Source organism: Rhyacophila brunnea, unplaced genomic scaffold (assembly GCF_057557595.1).
Source record: "Rhyacophila brunnea isolate RB1 unplaced genomic scaffold, BYU_Rbru_1.0 scaffold_20, whole genome shotgun sequence".
Classification (NCBI taxonomy): Eukaryota; Metazoa; Arthropoda; class Insecta; order Trichoptera; family Rhyacophilidae; genus Rhyacophila; species Rhyacophila brunnea.
In genome coordinates, this window is record NW_028232860.1 from 2,646,408 (window position 1) to 2,672,042 (window position 25,635).

Here is a 25,635-nt window from a genome sequence, read left to right on the forward strand (position 1 = left end):
AACTAAAAGCTCGCGCAGACGTGAAATAATGCCGTCAATCATATGTCTGGAGCTTTTTACAAAAGCTGTCTTCATCATCGACACTTTGGGCCTAAGAAGCAAAAACTTTGATGTATAAGAGGTCAAGAAACACTTTTTTATTAAAAGTTAAGATATAGATATGGCATATGGATATATTATTATCTTCTCAAGGGAAAGTATCTATTTATAAACCATCGAAGTAGCATAGCACATGGGGATTATATTTTTAAAATATTTTTTACCCTGTATAGTTTGTACTTAGCTTATTCCCAAAAATGTTCTCCAACTTTCATAAAGGAAAATAAAAGTAACGTTTAATACTTAGATACTTGATCTGGCGCTGTCACGATGCTTCTCTAAAGTGAGAAGGCAGTTGGTGACGTTCAAATCGCCCCGCCTCTCTAAAGTCTCGATTCTGAAAAGTATAAATGGCGAAGTGGACAATACACAAATGAGGTTGGATTAGGGATTGCAATACAGAATGAAAATGTCAATATCGGTTTTTCGGTATTTCTTATTGAATACCGGTATTTCTTAAACATTAAAAAAACAGAAGAAAGTGATTATCAATAAATATAGATAGCTATTCAAATCTTTTTAGAATATTATTTTCTAGCAAAAACCTACATACTTACATTTATTATGTTGACATTTAAAAATATGTATTGATCATAATTGTAGAACTAGTGACTTTTTACGAATAATTTGAATATATTGATAATTTTAACTAAAACCCTCAAAAGTTCGTGAAGTGCAAATAAGTCCCGGCTGCAGGAAAGGCTTCTTAAATTCAACGCTTTTACAGTCATCATTTGTCATGGATGTTTTATATTTCGAAATAATATTATGATATTTCATCGCGACAATTACTTATATAAATATATTTGATGAAAATTGTTTTATTATTTTTTTTACCTCTGTTGGATTCACTCAATATATTTGAATTTTAGCAGCAAATAACTTATAATTCATTTTCAAAAACGTGAACGAGTGTGCTTTCTTACTATCGAAAATTCCGGTATTTTGGATTTGTAAAACCGGTATTTCGGTATTGATAAAGACTGGAATACCGGTATTGCAATCCCTACGTTGGACGCGGTGTGGAAGATCTGGCAGCGAAACTGAGATGCCTTCGCTAAGGACTAGCACACATATTATTGTTCTTTCTAAATTTAATATACAATGGCTATTTGAGTTTGCTAACCGGTTTGACTACTGACCACTATAATACTGATTAGTTCTTAATTGGTCACGTTGGATTCATTGCCAAACTCTTTGAGCTTGGAGTTGTCACCAGATCAACATATCCATGTGGCGAAGCACTACAGGTTGCAAACCATATTCTCTAGGAATGTCCGATAATGAGCTCCGAATGTGTCATAATATTTTGAACAGAACCCAATCTGCGGACCATAGATAATAGACAAAATTCTTATCGAAAATACACAGTGCCAACCGCTAAAAACAAAAAAAGGTGATTTTGACATGACATTCGAAAAGTGTAGGCATGTGGAATTTGATAAAAACGTTCAAAACGTCATGCAGGTGTCGATGCAGTGCAGTTCAACGTGAGGTGACCTCATTGTTGTTTTAGTGATTTCGGCAGATTTTGCCTTTTGTTTAAAGGTTCAAAATGTGCTACGGGATGGGAGCATCAGTCTGATAACATTTTAAACACCAATAACAGTGACATTACATTTTTTTCCGTAGCGGCAGCTTACTGTGACGTCACGTGATAGTCCGCGACATGCACCTCGATTCGGTTCGCGCTTAAGACTCCAATTTATATTACAAACTCTTAGGTAGAAACACTATATGGGACATTGTATACAACGCACAGTTTGACAGCTTATATTATGACTATTTCAACGAAATTCAATCAATTACGATTGTGAGACTGCTCTAGTTGCTAATGTGCACCGTAAAAGCGACAATTATTACCTGGAAAATAGATTACCTAATTCAAGTAGGGTACATATTATAAAAGAAAATTCACTGGATTAATTAAGGTACGGATAACGCGCGTGTGTAATTTGTGAAAACTTGAAATCGTGACTGTGAAGAATGATGGGATAGTTATTGGAGGAATCGTGGATTCACCATCCAGAATTCAAGACGCTATTATTAATATAGCTGGTTGTGCTTTTCATTAATTGATTTTGATGGCATGATTGTGATGGTGGATGAGGATGCTGGGGGGGGGGGTTATCTTAGGATTCCAGGCACTGACTTTTTATGCTGGTGAATGTTGATGATCTTGCTCCGTGGTCTGGTTACAATATCACTCGCGCAGTATTGTTTGTTGCGTCACCTGGTGCTTGGCACTTGATGTTCAAATGTGGTTTAGGTGATAAATATTTACAAGCGCGCGGTCGATGAATGACTGACGTTTTTTATATTAATAATCGGTCGACTACTGACATGTTACTGCGTTGCGCCTGGTCTTGCCACAATACTTAGGAATTGAGGTAGGAGGGAAATATAGATAAATATAGGACCACCATAATTGGTCCAACCAATAGGTGTAGATATTATTAATGTTATTTGAACTAAATTAAATAAATATCAAAGTTCAGGGTAGCATTGGTTTTAGCAAGCTACATAACTAACCTGTTAGTATTGATACCAATTTGCGAGGACAATTATTAATAACTTTACTGTGTACATTGATTGTCCATATACATATTATTCCACATATAAACTTAGCTGGACGTTAGCCTCGTAATAATGTAGTTATTTTGTTTATAGATACACAATTTTATAACATTTTAATAACATTGATATTTATGTTTTTTTTTAAATTTGAATATAAATGTTCTAATACGTTTTTTTCTTTTTTTCAAGCAGAACAAGGGGGGGCTCAAATCAAAGGTGGATACATGCTGCGATATAAAAGTAAGTATTTATAATTATTTTATTAATTTATAACCTACTGTAGCCGAGTTGGTAGAGTGGCCGTATTATATGAAGTCGTAAGTTACGGGTTCGATCCCGTGGCTGGATAAAAAAGTGAATGTTGTTATTTCAATTAATGTATTGATCAAATGCAAAAATTCGATGAGTAGTACAAATGATTAAGTATAATGCAGGCATTAATGCTTTTTACTTTACTTCTTATAGATACTATTTTCATCGCATACAGCAAATTCAACTATATTGTAATATAACATCTTACTTCTTCATTATAATTATTGTGTAAACCAGGGTTTCCCAAACTATGTTCCGTTGAACCTGAATAGGTGTTCCGCGACCATTTGGAAAGGTTTTATACACTGCAACACATTTAAAGATCTTCTACTAAGTAGAAGTAAAATTAGTAAAACTAAAATAATTAAAGAGTCTTCTACATATTGAAAGGCGAGTTATGATTAATCTCCACTGATGTTTATGGACTCAAGTATTTAGGTCATGGCTCCCACAAGGGGGTGGGGGCTGACAGGCCTCTAGCCTGGGGGCTGGGCTTACGGGGGGCCCGACGTGAGAGATCAACCAGCCAAGTGAGATAAACACACATCACAAATATGCACTAATAGTAAAAAATAAGCATACTAACATTTAATAATATGTGATTTTGCCATACAATTTTTGATTATTGTCGATATTTGACATGTCCATAATTGTGCATATCAACATAAAAGTGGAACAACACCATTTGGAATATGCAACTGTAGATCGTCACATTGCCTTTAACCTGAGCGATAAGTAGGGAGCCCGCTAAAGATCCTAACGTGGGTCCCGCTTCGGGATGTGGGGGCCACGATCTAGGTACAGGCGGAGGACCATCTTTTCTCACACCGTGCGCATGAAAAAGATGGGATATATTGTATTTACCTGACCGACTGACAAGTCTTGTCAGTTTAACGAGAGTTGCCAAAATTGACATAACGGTTAGCCGCGCTAATAAATAACCTATAAAATAAACTAAGTGTTCGACTGTACAACCGTCCTTCAAGAATCTCTATCCTGGGCTCTCTCTCTTCAGTCGGTTACACTCAGCTATTTTGCGTACCTCTTAATGTTATCGCCCAATCTCCGGGGGCAGCCCAAGGGTGTATCCGGAAATTTGTACGTAAACAGTTCACCGCAAGACACTTATTCGTGCGCCGCAGTACGTGAAACATGAGTTCGTGTAACATTTAATCAAATGACAAGTTCTTCGTTGAACATTTCACCGTGGAGTATATTTGTACGCATGCTACAACATGTGGCGAATTTTATGAGATGTCTTTACTAGGTTAGGTTAGGTTAGGGTTAATATAATTGGAGCAGTACTATTTGCAAACTATCGCCGCATTTTGTAAGATACGTACAAATGTATTCCACGGTGAAATGTTCAACGAAGAACTCGTCATTTGATAAAATGTTATACGAACTCATGTTTCACGTACTGTGGCGCACGAATAAGTGTCCCACGATGAACTGCATATGTACAAATTATATGTAACCACCCAAGGGTTCCTTCCTACAGTTTATGGAGAGTTGTAGATTCAGCATATATAACAACGTAACCAGAACATATGAGTCTTCGCGTCCTCAAGATATTGATCATATCGGGCTTAAATGATTCGCAAAGCTCAGAATTTGTATGAATTCGCCACTTTTAATTTTCTATAACAGGTTCAAATACAAAAAAATCAGACTGTTAACAAGTCTTGCTAACTTGTCTAAATATATATAAAAGTTGTTTATATGAAAATGATCCAGCCGTTCCATAACAATTCATTCAGAAATCTGGATACGTACATATTAGTAATTTCATATTATTTTCTGTCCTTAACAATTATTACCACACTTATATAGAGATACTAGCTGACCCGGCAAACGTTGTTCTGCCATATAAATTATTTCTAGTGAATATTTTGGTTGTTAAATAAAAAATAACGAATGTATCGTAAGTGTGTGGGGATGGGATATATGACAGAAAGAGGAATAGAGCGCTGTAGACGATGACCGCCGATAAAAACAAAAAAACATCAACCATTCATTTTCTCAATTCAAAATGAGTATTGATGTTCATAATGAATGAATTACCTGTGACAGGATCTCGTTGTTTAATGTTTATGCAATATCCGTCTTGTCCCTTCCAGAAAATTAGCGGATATTGGAGAGCGTCGTATGAACGGTGTGTGTCAGCGATGAACTCCAAATTATTGTTTCTTCTTCGAATCACGATTTCTCGCGTCGATGTGCGGTCGCCAACTATGATTCCAGCAATGTCGTCAACAACAGGCGCATTGAATCAAAGCACGTGCTCTCCAGCTTGTGTTTTATCAGGATTGATGACAATAGCGTGATTGTCACTTTGCAATTCGTGCATGTGTGCTTTGAAGAATTTCAATAATTCATTATGCTCATTCAACAGGGCGTCCAGTTTGCCGTGCGCCAGGCATTAGGCAAATTGAGGCTATTGTAGCCGCAACGTGCATCCACATGATTGATGTCCTCACCGCCCATTAAGTAGATTTGTAAAAATGTATGTGGTTCGTTTGGCATTGGCAGCAATGAGCCTACTTTGTGGTATACTTGACCTTTGATTTTGAACGTGTAATGGAATTGTTGACCATTTGCCGCAGTATTGTGAACTATTTCTGTTGCTCCGAACGAAGTCTTTTGGAAGCATGAATTGAATGTGCGAATGGACTTCAGGAACAGGTTTGAATCTTGAACCATGCCGATGAGCAAGCCGTTCAATGGTTCTGGTGGTATCTCAATTTCTGGTAGTTGCACTTTTCCTGATGCGCAACACATCCCGGCTGACTCATGTTTGAATTTGAGCGCATGACAATGGGGACATTCTTTGTCCATAGCACCAATCAGTACTTTCGGATGAGCGGAATATTCAATATCTGGCTCGTACTCGAATGCGAGACGAAGGAACGAAGCGGATGTAAATGTTCGATGTACTTGTTGGCGTTGTCGGTCATTTGCTCTGCGTGTGTTAACTACGAACCGGAACGCGAAAATACGAAAAGAAATTTTCAAAAAAATAAAAGAAAAAATTTTCTGGATAGAGATACCCTAATCACCTAGCGGTATAAAATATACTTGTTGACCTATTCTCATACCTAACAAATATACATAAAAAAATTCATAAAAATCGGTAAAGCCATTTCGGAGGAGTTCGACCACAAACATCGTGACACGAGATTTTTATATATATAGAGATAGAGATAGAATTACAAATTAATTATCTATTTTTCATAGTGTCAAATTATTTTTTATTTTTTCAATTTATTTATTTATTTCTACATATCGTGGACATTACAAATTATAAGTTTAAGACGTTCACAATATGACATTTAGAAAGAAAGAAATATAAAAGAGTATTACATCAAAAATAGATAGATCACAATAGACATAATATAGTAAGTTATTAAACAGTAGAAAGGTGTACATACAAAAAATATAAATTAGATAGGTACAAGAAAGTACACCGGATGAGTTAAGCATACCCTATTTTAAGAATTTATAAAACAACTTCCACCTATACTCATCCTCGTGTAGGTGGAATATATCAACACCCGATGCAATTTCGTTGAACATAAATATCGCCCTCCCAATTGGCATTACCAGTAGCAAGCTCGGTAAGGAGCTGACCTCAATAATAAATTCTGCATATCTCTTTTTCTCTTAGTCAGTCATCCATTGACGCAAACGCCAGATAATATCTGACACGATGATTTCAATAAAAAAGATATTATTTTGACTGTATAAATAGCGAATAATAATTCATCAGAAATGTCATTCGAATATACGTTTCTAGCCAGTTACTATCTCAGTCTCGCTTCGCACAACATCTCATTGTACCAAGATTTGGACCTCGGAACATTATCATAAGTATTGTAACATAACTACTGTAACATACTATTGTACCGAACGTTGCTCTGCAAATAAAACTCGCTCCTACATCCATCTTTGACTTCTTCATCGCCATCCTCAACACCATGACCTACGCCACGTCGACGAATTCTACATTGATAACTCACATTGAACCCCACATTGGCACCACCGATGTTCCTACACGTATAACTACTGATAGTGATAAGTAGAGAGCGGATTTATATGAAACAAAAAATATGATTATATGCATGCACATATGCACTTAAAATCAATGAAATATACACTAAAACCGAAAAAATATGCAGTTAAAAATTTACATGAATAATATAATAAAATATCCACTTTACCCAATATTACTGACAAAAAATCGAATATCTAGTTAATAATTTTTCAACATAATACGATAGCAGAACAAAAAAACAATGAATATAAAGTTCATCAATGACAATTTTTCAAAATAGTTTTTTCACAAGTACAAATAATTGAATAGTAAATGCAATGTAAGCCAAACATAACCTAAAAAACAAAAATGATACACTTAACTATTCCTAAATAGTATTTTGTCTTTTGCCGGAAAAAAAATATTTTTTTTTTTCAATATTATGCCCTGGCATTAAATTTTTCCGCATACGTATCTGTCAGTATTTTGTTTATATGCGGAAAACGACCTCTCAACGTCCACAGAGGTGATTGGGCAAACTTTAAATAAAAGTGCCCGAGTTGACTTCACTTTTTCTGATAAATCCACAGTTCGGAGATGGCATTAAAAATGCAAGTGCATCGAAACTATCTACCTTCCCAACTTAGTTATATTTCGATAAAATAATTTAAAAAAAAAATTATAAATTCAAAACCTCTAAAATATGCATTTATTTATGAAATATGCACTAATGTCTCGAATATGCTCTAACGTCTCAAATATGCATTTATATGCACAATAAAATTTTATTTTTGGATTCTGCGTCTTTCAAAACGGTTTTCTGTGCAACTCTCATAGCTCTGCATACACCCTAACAAAACATGCACCAGCATATAAATCCGGGCCCTAATCATAAGCATTGAAATATAACTATTGTTGTTTTAATTTAATAAAACGCATTTTTTTTGTAGTACTTATTCCACTTTTAATCAATAAATTAGGATCGGTTTTTTTGTCCGCCTCAGAGGGACATTTTGAGGCGGACGAAACCGGTCCTAATTTATTGATTAAAAGTGGAATAAGTACTACAAAAAATGCGTTTTATTAAATCAAAACAATAATACAATGCAGTTCCACCATGAATTGACAGTTAACAAAATAAAAAAAAAGAAAGTAACATAACTACTGTAACATACTATTGTCCCGACCGTTACTCTGCAAATAAAACTCGCTCCTACATCCATCTTCGACTTCTTCATCACATCCTCAACACCATGACCTACGCCACGTCGACGACTCCCACATTGATAACTCACATCGAACCCCACATTGGCGACTCCGACGTTCCTACACGTATAACTGATAGTCATAAGTGTGTAATACTTTTTTCTGATCGCATCTTTTTCGAAAAATAACTATTCATCACTGATTGATACAGCTATTGTTTTCAGTTTTATATTGCTCGCACCGAATCGATTCCACGAATCGATCATTTACCAAGAATCAAAAATATTCCAACCTATATTGGAGAAGGGCGGACGTTTCCAAAAACCATTTTCAATCTCCGGCTCGACAAGCCGTTACATTTTCTACTGTATACATTATTTCTACGGTGGCATTGATTCACGCGTTTGATTCAGGCATGTTTTTATTATTCACGTTTGACGCAACCATTATTCGCGCTTGATTGATTGATTGTTTCTTCTCTTCCAGGGAGACTGTTATGGGGGACGTGGTCTGAGGAGTGGGTTGTACTGTACGACGACTCTACAATGGCCTGGTTTAAGGTTTGTATCTCAACTATTTACATAATAATATTATATACTTTAATAATATTCAAATTCTACTTAGTAAGATTATAGTCGAACTTGGTTATTACGAGGAAGATGGGACCGACTGAATTTGCTCATTATTAGCGTTTCTCGTCATTCACGTTACATACCAGAGAATAAATGAGTCGCTTAGAATCATAACTCACATATTGCAATTTTGTCGTTTTTTAGTTAAATATGCCAAGTGATTCTAAATGAATTAATCTATATACCGTATTAAAGTATTAAAAGTCAATTTAAACCATGTGAAAATCGTTGACAAAGTTCATTGTTGGTGTAATATGTCGTATATTTCAAAGAATAGAGTTTTGTCACCAACGCCTTCCTAACCAATCGGGGAGCTCTATTTCTCATAGTATGCTGTATGTCTGCAAGGTTAGGAGTATTAGGTATATATATTTAAAAAAAAAAAAAAGTTATTCGACTCTCTCACTCATTAATATTCTAGGGAGTTCAATACTGTTCATCTAATTACAAAAAATAGTGCTCTGTTGGTTTTTAGCGATTATCTCAAAACTTGATTTTTGGAATATATGAGTTATGATTCTAAGCGACTCAAATATTTTTAAATGAGCGGTCACATAACACAAAAAGTCGCAATTTAAACAAAAATACACAATTATAATTTTTCCCCGAAACAAACATGGCATTCATAAACTACAAAAGAAGTTATTTATTGCAGTGAATGCTCGTAGGTACCTACTTACATCACAAACCTTGGATTTTTTTTTCAACCATATGCGTGGATACTTTTTCATTCTTGTTGGCGAAAACACCAATTAGGTAGATACTTAGATACTTAGCTACTGTCATAAACATAATCCGATCCCGGCGGCATCCTCTCCGTCGGAATTTATTGCTTAGGGTCGAAATGTTTTTAAACGACCACACATTAACAGTTTTAAGAAAATTTTTAATGATATTTTAGCTCGGTACATCTGATAAGGAGCTCGTTATAAAAGTAAATAAATGTATGGATAATGTCAACGAATGTTTCCTCGTTACATCCGAGATCTCGCTATATCCCTGATCGTAATAACCGAGCTCGACTGTACTTTATATTTATAAAATGTTTTCATCACTTCGTATTCACAACATAATAATATAATATGAAGAATATTACGTACATTCTGATGGCACTTTTAGCAGAGGACTGTAATTTGAAGGTGATGGTGGATTACGGATCTAGGGGGGAGGGGGTTTAAACAGGATGCCAGACACTGTCCTTTTATATTGAGGGGTTGACGCGCGCTGGAACCGCTTTGGTGTTGACGCACCCATGCACTGGTAAACGGACGGTTCGAAATTTCACTTTCACGGTTTCACTTGTGTTTGTATGAATGATAAGAACCGGTATCACGGCTTGCCCGGTATTCAGAAGTATCGCTTGGGCAACGGTCACACTATAATTATCAAGCTGACCCGGCCGTGGTCCACGAACATCTTCTGAATCAGTCTGTATAATCGAATCAGTTAACGACGGCTTAACCGTAACAAACCTGTTTGATTCCGCTTTCTGGATGTAACTCGAGCTAACTAAATGTTATTCATTTACGGTCGACTGATGACCTGTAATTGCTGGTTGCCTGGTCTTGTGACAATAATAAGGGATATTTGGAGGTAGTGGGAAGAAAGGTATGTGGGCCACCAAAATTGGCCCAACCTTTTAAATTTGAAATAATTTTGGAACACTTCGGAAAAATATTATTAACACTAGAAAATAAGAAACGACACCCAGCAGGATTCGAACCTGCACCCTGTGAGATTCACGCCAATAAGCATTGACCACTAAGCTATAAGTGTCCTATTTAATTTTAGATTATCAAGAAATCCGATCATATGTAACACAATAATTATTCAACATCGAGTAAAAATCATTCAATATAAATATAGGTTTTTCGTACCTTTATATTAATTTACCTTAATTTATAAATGTTTACATAACATGGTATTATATTATATATGTTATTTTTCTGAAGCACACGGTATACATAAGCCCAGAGTCTCTTCAAGTTCAAGACTATTTTATCTAAAATATTATTCGCATGAGACCTATTATTTCTCAGTGACAGGCTCACGTATTATTTATTCACTACACTGGTCGCTTTCAACCCCCTAATCCGAATCCCAACCCCCGACACTACATTATAAAATGGTAAGTTAATAAACTTGCGGGCTTAGCTGACCTCTGTCTTGTGTAACTAGTCCTGAGACATTACCAGTAAAGAAACCTTATACTACGTATCCAAATCCCGTGATATGTCCGATAATGACGAGCCTAAAATTGTTAAAAAATATATATTATTAACACATCGTGCTGTGTTAGCTGTCGTCTTACAGAAAGACCTCTCAAAGTTCACCAAAACCTGAAGAATCTAGAAAAAAACCTAGCTGTCTATAATCAATAATATATCAAGAAGATTAATGATAATAATTTAATTCGTTATTTGAAGTTAACTTCAAATGTTATTAACTCAAATACGTCAGTTTATATTACATGCATTTTAAGGCTAACGTAAGTAAGTGATCGACGCAAAAAATATATGTCTAGAGTCTAGACTCTAGACTTGACAAGATACGTTTAAAATACTAAATAAAAGTCAATTATTAGTGACGTACTTTAACAGACATGATGATGAAATGTTTTTAATTTAGAAGTGAGTTTTGTTCAAAATAAATCCATATTGATGAGTTTTAATTAAAAAAATAGTCGCTTTTTTATTAAAAATGTGGTGAACAGTTAACTGTACAAAAACTGGCAGACACTACCAATTATTTAGAAATATTATATCAGTTGTATAATATAATGAAAAGTCTTACTGTATATAATTTAATATTTCGAGCTATGAATGAAAAACGTTTCTAACGCTTAAATTAATTTATTATTTCTACGAAAATTTTTCTTCAAATCACACAATAGAAGGTGAGTTTTCTAAATATAGAAGTGAAAAATATAGAAAAAAATGCATTTAAAATTTAATCACCCCTCGCCGAATTTAATACAATATTATTATAAGCAATACAATAAGAAAAATAGTCTTTTTCATTTAACATTAATATAAAGACTTTTAACATTATATACCTAATTAAACATAATTATTGATGTATTATAGCATAACATAATATACTAAATAATATAAAAAGTAGTATTACAATGTTTTTATTAGATCGTATTCTTATTTTTCCGGTGGTTGTTTATCCGGTACAAATCTTGCAATCGATTTTTAAGTAACTTCCCGACTAGCTAGACATTTGAAACTTTTAGAATATATCAGAACACGATGTCAATGCATTTTTTATACTTTTAGCCATCTTTAAGTAGAATTGAATTCATTTTCAGTTAATTCTGATTTGTATGAAAAGTTATTTCGACACCATTATTGGTTGTTAGGTCTGGGGTCTTAGCAACTAAATTATTAATATATACGTGCGTTACTATGGAAATCGATATGAGTGTCAAAATGACATTTCAGTATTATTTTTATCAAATACAAATTTTTTTGATCGTTTAAGCTAGTCAAGTCAAGTTTATATGATTCAACAGAAAATTTATAAACGTTGTATATAAAAAGTTCTTTTTATCTTGTAATTATTTTTATATTAGATAGCAGTAAACAGGTCATTCGTTTTTGTTAGTTCACTATGCTCCTCTCACCCATCATATTTTCATTAAGTTCGTTAAGTCACTGTTAACTCAGTCAAAGCACACTTAAGTGAGTGGGGATCTTGGGGGTCTTGGGAATCCGCCAGTGGCGAAGGGTGGAGATAGGCTGTTAAGAATTGACATTAATAGTGCACACGAAACATGGGACGTCATTTTTATTTGTTTTCATTGAACTAAGAATACAATTTGCAGATGGTTGTCTAAACCGAACAATAACAGTTTAGGTATCTTATAGTATAGGCGATCTATCAAAAATAGTGCACACTTTTTCAGTCATACTTATTTGTTTTCGTTAAATTAAAAATACATACATATTACGGATTGTAAATTAATAATTTTAATTATATTTTTTTATAATTCATAATTTTTAAATTCATGAAGCCCAACCTCAACTAAACCTCTATAAATTATCCAAAATTGTGTATGTTTTTATGGCAGACTGTCAGATATTTTACAGAAAAATGAATATTGGATAAGGCAGGGTTTAATTGAATTTTAAAAATTCACAAACTATATCTACATTCTACACATTGTAGTATTAATTCAAAGAAAACAAATACATTTGACTGACAAAGTTAAGTGTGCCCTATTTATGTCGGATCTTAACTGCGTACTTCCATCCTTCGTTACTGCCGTCCATATTGTTGTTGTCTGGCTGATAACCTTACCTAATCTAAAATACCCTTCAAAACCTTGGTCACTCAGTCATCAATGAGTACGTAACTTTTTGCGTATGTATAACACCTTTTAATGTTTTATTTTTTCATAATTTTATTTTCGAGCATTCAATTTTGATTTCTTCTTTTGCGATATTTTAACTGATTTAAAAAATGTGGAGAATGTATAATAAAGATTAAATGAGTCGTATAGAATCATATGTAGAACTGTGTACTATTCATCGTTTCGAGAAAATGACGAAAAACGCTTTGTTGGATTTTTGAGTTTTATAAAAGCATAAAATATTTTTCTACTTTTAGAAATTAGAAATACACAACAGAATTTACGTATGTCAGAATTCTGATTGTTGTAAATAATTAAATATACATGTTTTAAAAGTGAAGAGTGCTACATTTGATACTCACATAGTATACAGTTCTGTCTTTGTTACCAAGGTTGTGTAACGTTCTGTATTTGATCCCAAACAATTGTGAATGACGTCACTAAGAAGTAGTTCAAATTTACCAGTGCAGTACATCATTATAATAAAAATAATGTATTTTTTATTTATTGATTTCAATTTTAATAGGTACCTACATTAAATTTATAATACTTTAATTTTAAATTGATTAAATATTGTGGGTATTAAAAAAATAACATGAAACCATAAACATACAAGGAGACAGAGATATTATTGTATGACATATTTTATAATAAAGAAAATAGGACATATTTTCCAGTGTATTAGGTATTAAGAATAATAACGGAATAAAATCTATACTATAAGTTCATTTAGAATGTCATCTTGTATTTCACCTAAGTTCACGTCCCCCGAATCTCGTAAATTATTCCGGGAGTTATTTTCATCAAATGTTTTTTTTATAGAATTGGAGAGTACCTAGGTAAAGTTTACCATTGTGGCCCATAACGCTTAGTTAATAATTTATTCAAAAACTTCTTTCATTTGGCAACCTTTTTGCAACTGTAAATGGACGAATCGTATCAATGTTATTATTTTTCTTGTATAACATTCTTTAGTTTCCCGTAGTCTGATCGATATAAATTCTCTACCTGGACTAAAACATTCCCCTAACGTTTTGAACGCATCATATTTCTTTTGGACCCAGAAAACTTAATATGTCATCGATAAGAAAAAAGGAATGAAATAAGCAGTTCACAGAAAATAAATAAAAGATTTAAGAACACAAACAAAAAGTGAACAAAAACAATCCAAATAATTATAGAAACTATTCTTGTTGGTGGAGAAGGGGGACATTGTTATAATCTAGTTTTAATAATATAAATAAATTTTTTATAAAAACAATTGTACTAAAATCCACTTTATTTAATGAATCAGGAGCGGTTTATCCTTATAGGAAAATTTTCAACTGGGGTTTCATTCTTCCGAGGATGAAAAAGAATTAGCAGTATGTTTTTGAAATAGTTTAAACTTGGATAAATAAAATAAAATAAAAATATTTAATAAGTAATATTTTCAAAACATTTGATGTAGGTACGCCTATGGATTTTACACGCACTGACCTGCCAACTTTGTCGTTTTTTGCCTGTCATTTTTCAGGATTTCTGCTTCTCTTGCGACCTTTCTTTATTATTACTGGTGTTAGTTGGTACTTCATGAGGGGACTAGCCATCAATATTTATATGTTTTGGTAAAAAAAAACATAAAAAACTCAACTTTAAACACGGCATGTCAACAGTCACAACTGAACGATATGTATGAGCGGGCATATTGTGACGTCAATTAGGGCAACTCTGTGATTGGTCGAAACCGAACAGTTCTACTTGTGTTTCCAAAGACGTGAACAGTTCTAACTTTGATACCAAGCCCTATTTTCTTTCACGATTTTATACCACACAGATATGATTTTAATTCGAATATTATATTGCTAATCATACATTATGATCCGAAGAATAATGTGGCATACTTAGTTCAATTTCGACATATATGCGACAGTTCTACTTTTGATACTATACGACTCAAATAATCATTATAATCAATGGTGTTATGCCTTTAACTATTGTAATGGTATTCCTTCAATACATTTAATATTATGAACTTGAAATAATTTGATAATGAATTAAAATGAAAATATTTGCAGTATGTTATAATGGTGGCGCTTTTAACAGTGGACTGTAATTGAACGTAGTTATGCAGAATGTAGCCAGTCCACAATAATGTCGAGCTGAGATAATGGCTCTTTAGCAACAACATGATGTTAAAAATGTATGTAAAATTGTAAATAGTATTTTATTTCAAGATCAAATTTTTTGCGGCTTGGCTATTTTCATCTGAACGTAGAGAAAACCATCTCGCATCTGATCTATATCATATCTCATTTGTTTTTATTTTTTGTGGACTGGCTACTTTTTGCATAACTATGTCCAATTTGAAGGTGATGGTGGATGGATGGATTACGGCTCTAGGGGGGGAGGAGGTTGCACTGGATGCCAGACACTGACCTTTATGTTGAGTGGGCTAGTGCGCGCTGGAGCCGCTTCGATATTCACGCATTGGTAAACAGACGCTACACTTTGATGGATGATATATTATAAGGTTGATGAATGATGATAATAAGTTCAGGATGGATGATATAGATGTTCATCGACGTTTACTCAAACCGTAATATATTTAGTGCAACGAATGTCCAACAGATATGTTTTGAATCACCCGGTAGTTAACGCGGCGCGGCAACACGCACTCGTTCGTATTCTTGAGTAGACTGAATGTTATTCGTCATTACGGTCGATTCATGACCCGTAACTGTTGGTCACTTGGTTTTATGACAATAATATATAAGGGAATTTGAGTAGGTGGATAATAAGGATGACAGCCACAACAATTGAGAGCTAGTTCTTCCACAATATATGAATTTAAACATTCTGCCGATTTAAATGTAGGAAGACTAAAACTGCATATTATAATGTGTCGATAGACTACTTAAAATATATGTAGGTATAATGTCGAGTTGTGTCATATATAAAATTAAAGCTTCCAAAATGTGATAAAAGCTTATATTGATAATAATTAATTAAATTCACGAAACCGCAGGTTGCCCTCCTAAAATTTTAACAGCGACATTTTATGCAAGTATCTATAATAGATAAAAATAAAAATATGCCATTAGAATTTACTTACTATGTAAGTAATAAAATCTAGAGTACTTACTTAAATAAACTGTTGAAAATGACTTGGAAAATTTATACTGAAATAAAATTATCCAAAGCTTTTAAAACTTAAGCGTATTTTTTATAAAAATAAACGTTGAAAAAGCTTTTTCCTCTTGATTTTTTTCACTTGGCCCAATGTCAATATGATAATAAAAATTATCTATAGAATTATTCATGCGTTAAATTGAGCTTTAAGCCTTAAAATCTTGTACTTCCACGTTTTTAGAGCAGCGGAATGTCAATTATTTTAAGCGAAATTCAGTATTATCTTAATAGCTCTATTTCTACAGTGAAATCTCTGAAAATTAGACACATTACGTTTTATTGTGATACACGTTAGTTATTGTCAGAAATAAAAATATATTATTTTTTATTCATCGTATTCTTGCTATAATGAATTGTGTTTTAATCTGAGTGCAGCTCTGGAAAGTGATTTTACGGGATTGTTCGTTTAAATAATGGTGATTAACCTTCCCTTTACAATGCTAATAAATTTCATCCATTCCGGTGATGTCACTTTGTATTACCATATGAGATTGAAAATAGTACAGTAATTGAAAAGAAAATGTTTATAATAGTAACATAGATAAGTCTAATAATATCATAATCAATTTTTGCGCCCACGCACACATATCTTTATTTGTCTTCTTTAGAATTAGAATCTTTATCTTTAAGTTTCTTTTTACATCATACTTTTCTTAATTACGACAAATTTTAACTAATGGTTTTTAATACTCACTAAAGCGCCTTCCAAATGGAGCTACTATTGGCAATCGACTTTTGTATTTTAATCAAAGTAGGTATTACTTTAATCCTTTCCACACGGACGGTACACCAGTTGTACACTAATTAATTGGCCATTCGATATAATTAGCATGTTATTTAAATGCTGTAATTAAATTAAATGCTCCGCGTCCAACAAGTTAATTACTAACCGACATCAGATCACTCCAAATTTTTTTGTTGTAACTTACTTGAACTTGCTAATATCCGCGAGATGCCTTGCAATACCGAGAGTTGCAGGTTCGTTTCCTACGGGGTCTCTTACTTTTTTCAAAAAGTTTTTTTCTATTGGTTATAATATTATTATTTTCAAAATTATGTATACTTATTTATTAATTTCTCATGTGAGTAAAAAGCGTTCGTATACCGATACCATAGAATAGATTAACCCGGTCAGATGATTGCAATTACATTCACCAAACAAATCTATCGACCGTAAAAAATAACTACTTAATTAGAAAAGTTTCACAGTGAAACGAGATTGCGGGCACTCAATAGAGCAAGGACGATGACGCTTTGTAGGAAGATCGCGCGTGGAAAATCTACGAAAGGGGACAATAGATAAAATACCACGAGTGTGCGGATGTATAATACATTATACCCGAATATTTCATAAGTTGAAATTACTTTTATGTATGACCAACACTATCACTGAACACAGATGTGTTTAATTTCGACACAAAAACACAAAAAAAATTTGGGCTTACAAATAAAATAATAACACATACCTGAGAGTTTTATTGTCGACCAGTGTTGCCAACCGTACTATAATTATAGTATTATTTATATTTTATACTATAATTTTCGTCTGCGTACTATGTACGATATAATAATTACAAGATAAAAAGAACTTTTTATATACAACGTTTCTAAATTTTCTGTTGAATTATTATGCTCAATGTGCTCAAACTTGTACTTGATATGAAGTAAATAAAAAAACAAACAAATAATAGAGAATACTGAAATGTCATTTTGACATTTCATTTTGATTTCCATAGTAACGCACATATATATTAATAATTTAGTTGCTAGCACCCCAGACCACTAGCAACTAACAATGGTGTCGAAATACATTTTCATACAAAACAGAATTAACTGAAAATGAATTCAATTCTGCTTAAAGATGGCTAAAAGTATTAAAATACTGCATTGGCATCGTGTTCTGATATTTTCTAAAAGTTTCTAATATCTAGCTACTTGGGAAGTTAGTTAAAAATCGATTGCAAGATTTGTACTGGACAAACAACCACCGGACAAACAAGAATACGAGCTAATAAACACGTTGTAAAATAAGTATAGTACGCCCAAAATACTACAATTTCTAATATCGGGAAAATAGGCAAAAAGTAGTAAAATTCTAATATTTCCGTCCTATAAATAGGTTCAAAGTACCTACTATAATTTCGCAATATACGAAAATTTGGAGAACCCGATTTTTTTTTAGGAAAACGTAAAGATGTTATGTTCAAACACGCACGTTAACATGATCTTACTCCCTACTTCAATTTTAGTTTGTCAATTTATGGCTACGGCCGTATGTTGTAGTTTAACCACTGGGGAATGACAAAAGAAATGGCGTATTTAAAAAAAACACTACCTTATTCTTAGGTCAATAATTATTATAAAGCAATCATTATTCATAGAATGTTTATCACACTTGAATGGTCAAAGACATAGCTTATAATTAATATATTTAGAATTATCTTCAAAAGTGTTAATCTTGCCCTTTTTTGAATAATAAAATGCCTAATTCTTGTCAAATTTGGGATCACAGAGATTATCAATATAATTTTTTATCGTAAATATTTCACTATAATAATGTCGATATAAATTATACTGATGGTTTTATAAATGCGTTTAAAATTAATAAATATAAAAAATCGTAACACCACTGCACATTTATGTACTGAAATATGACTATATTCTAAAACACTAGAGCGAGAGGTTTAAAAGAATACTATTTTATGTAATAAAAATACTTTATGAAGTCATAAAATGTTTAAAATAAATATAACGGATAATAAGGCTTCAAATTATATAAATAGATTATCTATAACGTTGAAGGTATGCCCAGAATCATGCTTTTAAAATAGAACAAAAGCTCCATTTTGACCTACGCTGAGCATGTCCCCCCTTAATGTTAATGGATTTTTGAGTTTATGTTGTCTTTTAAAATAATTTTTCATGTAAATTTATTTGAAATTGAAAGCTTTTTTAGAAGACTCAATTATGTTATCAAATAGCAAACTGTAGGTGTAAAATATTTTTTTTATTTACCACTCATAAGATAACTAAACTAACACAGAGTAGCACGTATTTAATTTTCTGTTTTGAAAAAAAAAGATTTCTGTCAAATAGTTGAAGTGTGTGGTCGTATGTTTGCATAATTATATTGTTTATCTGGGGCCAATGCATAAATTCCGTATAAGTTTTAAGATAATTTGAGATAGTTCTGACGAAAATCTATTGAAGGTAGGTAAAAAAAGTGTACAGTTGGACAACTATCTTTATGAAACAAGTCCTTAGAAAAATAATAATAGTATTCAATTCAATTTCAATTTATTTATTTTTTAATATATTGTGGAAATTACAAATTATAAGTTTAAGACGTTCACAACATGACATTTAGAAACAAAAAAATATAAAACAATATTACATAAAAAGAGATAGAACAGTAATAGAGATAGATAGTATGTTATTAAACAGTAGAAATGTGTAAATACAAAAAATATTTATTAGATATGTACAAGGAAGTACACCGGATGAGTAAGGCAGACCCTATTTTAGGAATTTATAAAACAACGTTCACCTATACTCATCTTTACGTAGGTGAAATATATCAACACCCGAAGCAATTTCGTTGAACATAGTTATCGCCCTCCCAATTGGCATTACCAGTGGCAGGTTGGTTCTGCACCTTGGGAGAATAAACAACTGTTGGTCTCTATTTCTAAGATAGTTATCAGGGACACACAGGTTAACACTGCCCAGAATGGCAGAGTTCTCATTTATACCTCGTAGAAGTCGAAAAAAATACGTAACTAAATAAATATTTCTTCTAAATTGCAGACTGCAGTATGTAAGCATGCCTAAGAGAAAGTCAGTTGGATAAAGCCACGGATAGTATTCATATAACCTCAAGTAAAGGAGTCTCAAGAATTTATTCTGAACCCTCTCCACCATAAGGCCATACTTCAACTGATGCGGTGCCCATACAATAGATCCACTCTCAAGTCTGCTTCGAACTAAAGAATTAAATAAAAATTTTAATATCGTAACATCCCAAAAGACCCGGGAAGTACGCATGACGAAGCCCAACATTTTAAGTGCCTTGTTACAAATGGTAACTATATGGCTAATAAATCTCAGTTTACTCTCAAACGTAATGCCAAGATCCCTTACAGATGATATTCGTGACAACTCTGCCATGCATCGATGTCTTTTGACAAATAGGCAAACACTAATAGTTGTGTCTACATTAGTGCATTCTTCGTTCGCTAAAAGAACGCATCATATGGCATGCGTAGTGTCTGCGTTGGACTTCCTCGAATTAGTTTTAAGATGGCTGTTTTTTGTGGCGCACGTATTTCCGCCATCATTTATGTATGATCCCGGACCCACGACATGCACACCACTCGGCTACTGTTGGATGAAAATATTACCCAAACCATAAAAAATTCCATACAATTAACATTAAAGGGGTATATAACATGACCACTGAAACAGATGTACTTGTACATAAAAAAAACTACTAATATCATATTGTGTAAATCAGTAATCATTGTCATTTATCACTCCCGAAGAAAGTGGTGTTGCCTTCGCCAACTTCTGGAGGGACACATTGTAGCTATCAGTGGTGAAGGGTGGAAGTAGGCTGTGAAGATCCGACATAAATAGTCCACAATAAAATTTCTCAGTCATACGTATTTGGTTTCATTGAACTAAGTCTACAATTTACAGATGGTGGTGATGCAGTTTTTAAAAATTAATTAAGCCTTGCTTAAACCTAACCATAATAGTTTTGGTATAAATTCTGGCGGTACGCAAAAATTGTGCACACTTTCTCATTCTTACTTATTTGTTTTGGTTGGATTAAGAATACATATTACACATATTGTCAGGGCTCGAAATGGAACGGAACGCACCGGAGCGCCGTTCCGGCTCGTAAAATTTGTAAAATTATCGCTCCGTCTCGTGGAAAAAATATGTTGACCATCTGAGATAGATAGGCCATAGAATAGAAAATCTTATTTTTATAAAATACACATACAATTTGATGACTATGTAAATATCTTCAGAAAATTTGTCGAGCGCTCCAGTTCGTAAACTTTTCCATTTCGAGCGCTGCATATTGTTGGTTATTTGTTTTTAATTCATTAAGCCATGGCTAAACCAAGCTCTAATAAATTAAAATTTCATTCTATCTATAAAATATCTAAAGCTATGGATGATTTAATTGCATAATTTTGGTTATCTTATAGATAAACGAGTATTTTTTTACTATTATCTGTTATGGCTTAGTTTTCGCAGGGTTTAATTTAATTTTATAAACCAACCAACAGCATCTGGAAATTGCAGTCTTATTTCAATGAAAACAAATACGTATGACTAACAAAGTTTGGTGTGCACTGTTTATGATGGATCTTATCAGCCCACCTCCACACTTCGACACTGGTAGCTATTGAAGACCAGACACGATGAAGAAAAATATCATTTTCAAAAATATTATTTTACTAACAGGATGTTAGACATATAAATTTCGATTTATGGATTTTATTACCACGTTTTTATTAGCTCGTATTCTTGTTTGTCCAGAACAATATTTTTCTTGTTTGTCCAAAATTTGTATTGGATGATTGAAGATTTTTAACTAACTTCCCGACTAGCTAGCCATTTGAAACTTTTAGAATATATTAGAACACGGTGACAATGCATTCTTTGAATTATTCATTTGCAGTTAATTCTGTTTTGTATGAAAAGTTATTTCGTAAAAAAATTCGTAAAAAGTAAAGCACTATTATTGGTTGCCAATGCGTCAATTACATTGAGCTACTTTACGAGCTGTAGGCGAATTTAAAAGCGAGTGATTCAGCTACTGCGATTGTGATGATGATACACAAAACTTTCCATTCGCTGAGAAGCCAAGAAGCTAGCGACTATTTTGACAGAACGTTTTTCGTTTTTTACCGGGAGATCGCTACTACGTTCTACTGCGCAGACGCAGTAGGCCCACACACCGTCGTGTAGCGTGTAAAGTTGACCGGCTTTCAACTTTTCTTGGTAGATTGTTTACAATTTGCTTGTTAGCTTGTTCGTTGATGACACTGGGCGACTTTGCAGGTAAATTGTAAATTCGCCAACAAGCAGCTCGTAAAGTATCATTGACACATAAGGGGTCTTAGTAAGTAAATTATTAATATATACGTGCGTTACAATGGAAATCAATATGAAATGTCAAAATGACATTTCAGTATTCTATATTTATTCAGTACAAAAAAAGTATTTATTAACACATAGAATTGTCAAGTTTATATGATTCAACAGAAAATTTAAAAACGTGGTATATAAAAAGTTCTTTTAATCTTGTAATTATTATGTACGATATTCAAAAAAATAAATAGGTGTGTTAAAAATAAGTTTCAAATCTCTAGACACGACAAAGGTGGGGTTCGATAATGCACCTACCTACTTTAAAAAATATCTTTTTCTCATAGTGTTTCCATTAGGAATCAATGATCAGGATTGGCATATATTTTTTCTTTTTCATCGTTACTATTTGATTACAAAATGAAATTATTGATTGAAATGTCTGAAAACAAAACCAATTGTCATAATAAAGTTATACGAGAGCCGGGCTCACGTCACAAAACCCCGGCTTTTGTACCAAATTTGATTTGAAAAGAAGAAATTTGTTTGAAAAAAAGGAAAAAGACACGACTGGTGATACAAAAAGTTTCAAACTGTTTCTGTCTAGACCAGACTTTCCCAAACTCCACAATTATATTAACTGTAGCAATGGTCAGAAAATTCACTGTGGCTTTCTATAATTGGCATATTATTTATAATTTTCGACTTCCATAGAACCCTCGTTTCAGTAAAATTCACATCGGATTTATTTCAATTCAATAACAATAATAAATTTCTTTACAATATTGAAAGCTTTTTCATTTATTAGCATATTTTTATTAGCTCGAATTTATGTTTGTCTGGTACAGATTTTTTCTTGTGCAGTACAATTTTTTTTAACTAACTTCCCGACTAGCTAGACATTTTAAACTTATATAATATATCAGAACATGACGACAATGCATTCTTTTAATACTTTTGGCCATCTTTAAGTAGAATTGAATTCATTTTCAGTTAATTGTATGTTTCGGAAAAAAATCGTTAAAAGTAATATTTACTACTCACTATTATTGGTTGCTTAGTGTGTCTTAGCAACTAAATTATTAATATATACGTGCATTACTATGGAAATCAATATGAAATGTCAAAATGACATTTCTGTATTCTATAATATTTATTCAGAATCTCTATCAAGTACAATAAGAAGTTTTTATTAAACATAGAATTGTCAAGTTTATATTATGATTCAACGGAAAATTTAAAAACGTGGTATATACAAAGTTCTTTTTATCTTGTAATTATAAACAATATAAACAGTTGGATTAAAGAAATATTCTTTGTTTTGTATAATATTATGACGTATCGATATATATAATAATATAAGTAAGATTTAGTAAATACCTACATATACATAATTTGAAAAAAATCTCATGCATATACACACTAGAAAAAATCATTTTGTAGAAAAAATACAACACCCGACGGAACTTATATAGTAAGGAATTCATTGATACCTACCGTAATTTTTTTTTTTTTACCATGTCCGATCCTAATAGGATCATATGGGCCTCCACAGAGTAGAGGTTTGTATTAACAGATTTTGTTTTTTACGAGAAATGGGTGTCAGCCACTTGCTCAACCTATTAGGTCCATACCCTGACTCACACACAAACTGAAAAACAATATGTGTACTTGCCAGACCCAGGATTCGAACCTGAGACCCACAGCGTGATAGTCCAACGCTTATGCCGCGCGGCCACCGTGGGTGTTAACCGTAATTTAATATACTAAAACTGATAGCCAATATTATAACGCAATTCGTGCAAGCATTTCATGTAACAACTACTCAAAAAAACCGTCGCAATTAACTAAGATGACCGTAGCTTAATTGGAAAAACATACTAGCGCGAATCAAGCAGATACAGGTTCAAGTCTTGTCAGGTGTCGTATTTTTTCTACAAAATGATTTTTTCTAGTGTGTATAATATGCATAAGATATTTTAAAATTATTTATATTCAATATAAAATAGAATATTACATTCTGAAATCTTGTATCTTATACATTGAATGAAAAAAAATAGTTAGAATACTAGCATAATATGGAAAGACGCAACGAGCGATGATTCTTGGAGGTGCCACGGGTTGTCCAGCTTTTAGAGTAATAACATAAAGAGAGTGGCTTTTATTCGGCAAAATGAAGCCGTGTTTCTCGCGTATAACGCACAGTATAACCTCGATTTTATTATGATGAACTTAACTATGAAACATTACAGGTACCATCATTTTGCTTCTCAATAAACACAACTAAAAATAATTACCACTAACTTAATATTTAACTCAACGATAAATTTCAGCAACACGTCGTGCTCGCAGTTTTTAAATGAATGTAATCATTCAAATCAATATTTACTGGTGACGTTTACAAAAAATATTTAATTCAGCCGTCGAAATTCTATCTTACTCTAACGCATATTGCGGAAATATAAGCGAGCCGAATGCTTTCTCATTCGCACTTATGGTTCGTTTTTGTTCATGCTTTGGTCCAGCTGCTTTCACTTAAGGACGGGCATGATCAAAGAAGACGGCGACATATTATTAATACCAAGTAAACTAATTTATAGAAATAAAAGGTTATACAGTAAAACTGTTTTAGAACTATATTTCTTTTAGCCAGACACCATTTGATTTCGACAACGTAGTGGTCAATTTTTTTTTCATAGTTAAATAGAATGAACACAAAAAATGCGCAATCGAGCGATGGAATTCACATTTCAAAAGAATTTTGAGCACTATTAAATTGCTACACACAATCATTAGAATTTTCTAAAAATGTGAAAAAGGAGATATTTAAATATAAAACTCTCTATTATTATTTAAAGTGTGTTTGTTGTATTTTATTTATGACAATTTAAATCACACCTCAATTCAATAGGCACCAAAAGCTACATATGAAAATTATTCGTAAGATATTTTTGAACGCTCGTAACTTATTAGTGTTATTGGGGAGTCTATATTTAAATTTAAACCATGGATAACGAATTTTTATACAGTGGCTATTTTTTCTAACCGTATTTGATCATAAATGGGCGTCAAAATGGTGACTTCTTCTTCTTTGGCCATATCCGCCCGTAAAGCCGCAATAGTGACGGTAAATGCATGTAACC

At 32.9% G+C, this 25,635-nt stretch overlaps 1 protein-coding gene across 1 annotated transcript in view; it reads left to right on the forward strand.

The window, feature by feature from the left end:
* The window catches only part of LOC147071077 (uncharacterized), a 200,171-nt gene that overhangs the window by 66,411 nt on the left and 108,125 nt on the right, over positions 1-25,635 (forward strand). The window contains exons 2-3 of the mRNA XM_085948525.1: positions 2,869-2,916; positions 8,714-8,787. Coding sequence (XP_085804651.1) covers positions 2,869-2,916; positions 8,714-8,787 — 122 coding nt within the window. The remainder of the gene's footprint in view (positions 1-2,868; positions 2,917-8,713; positions 8,788-25,635) is intronic.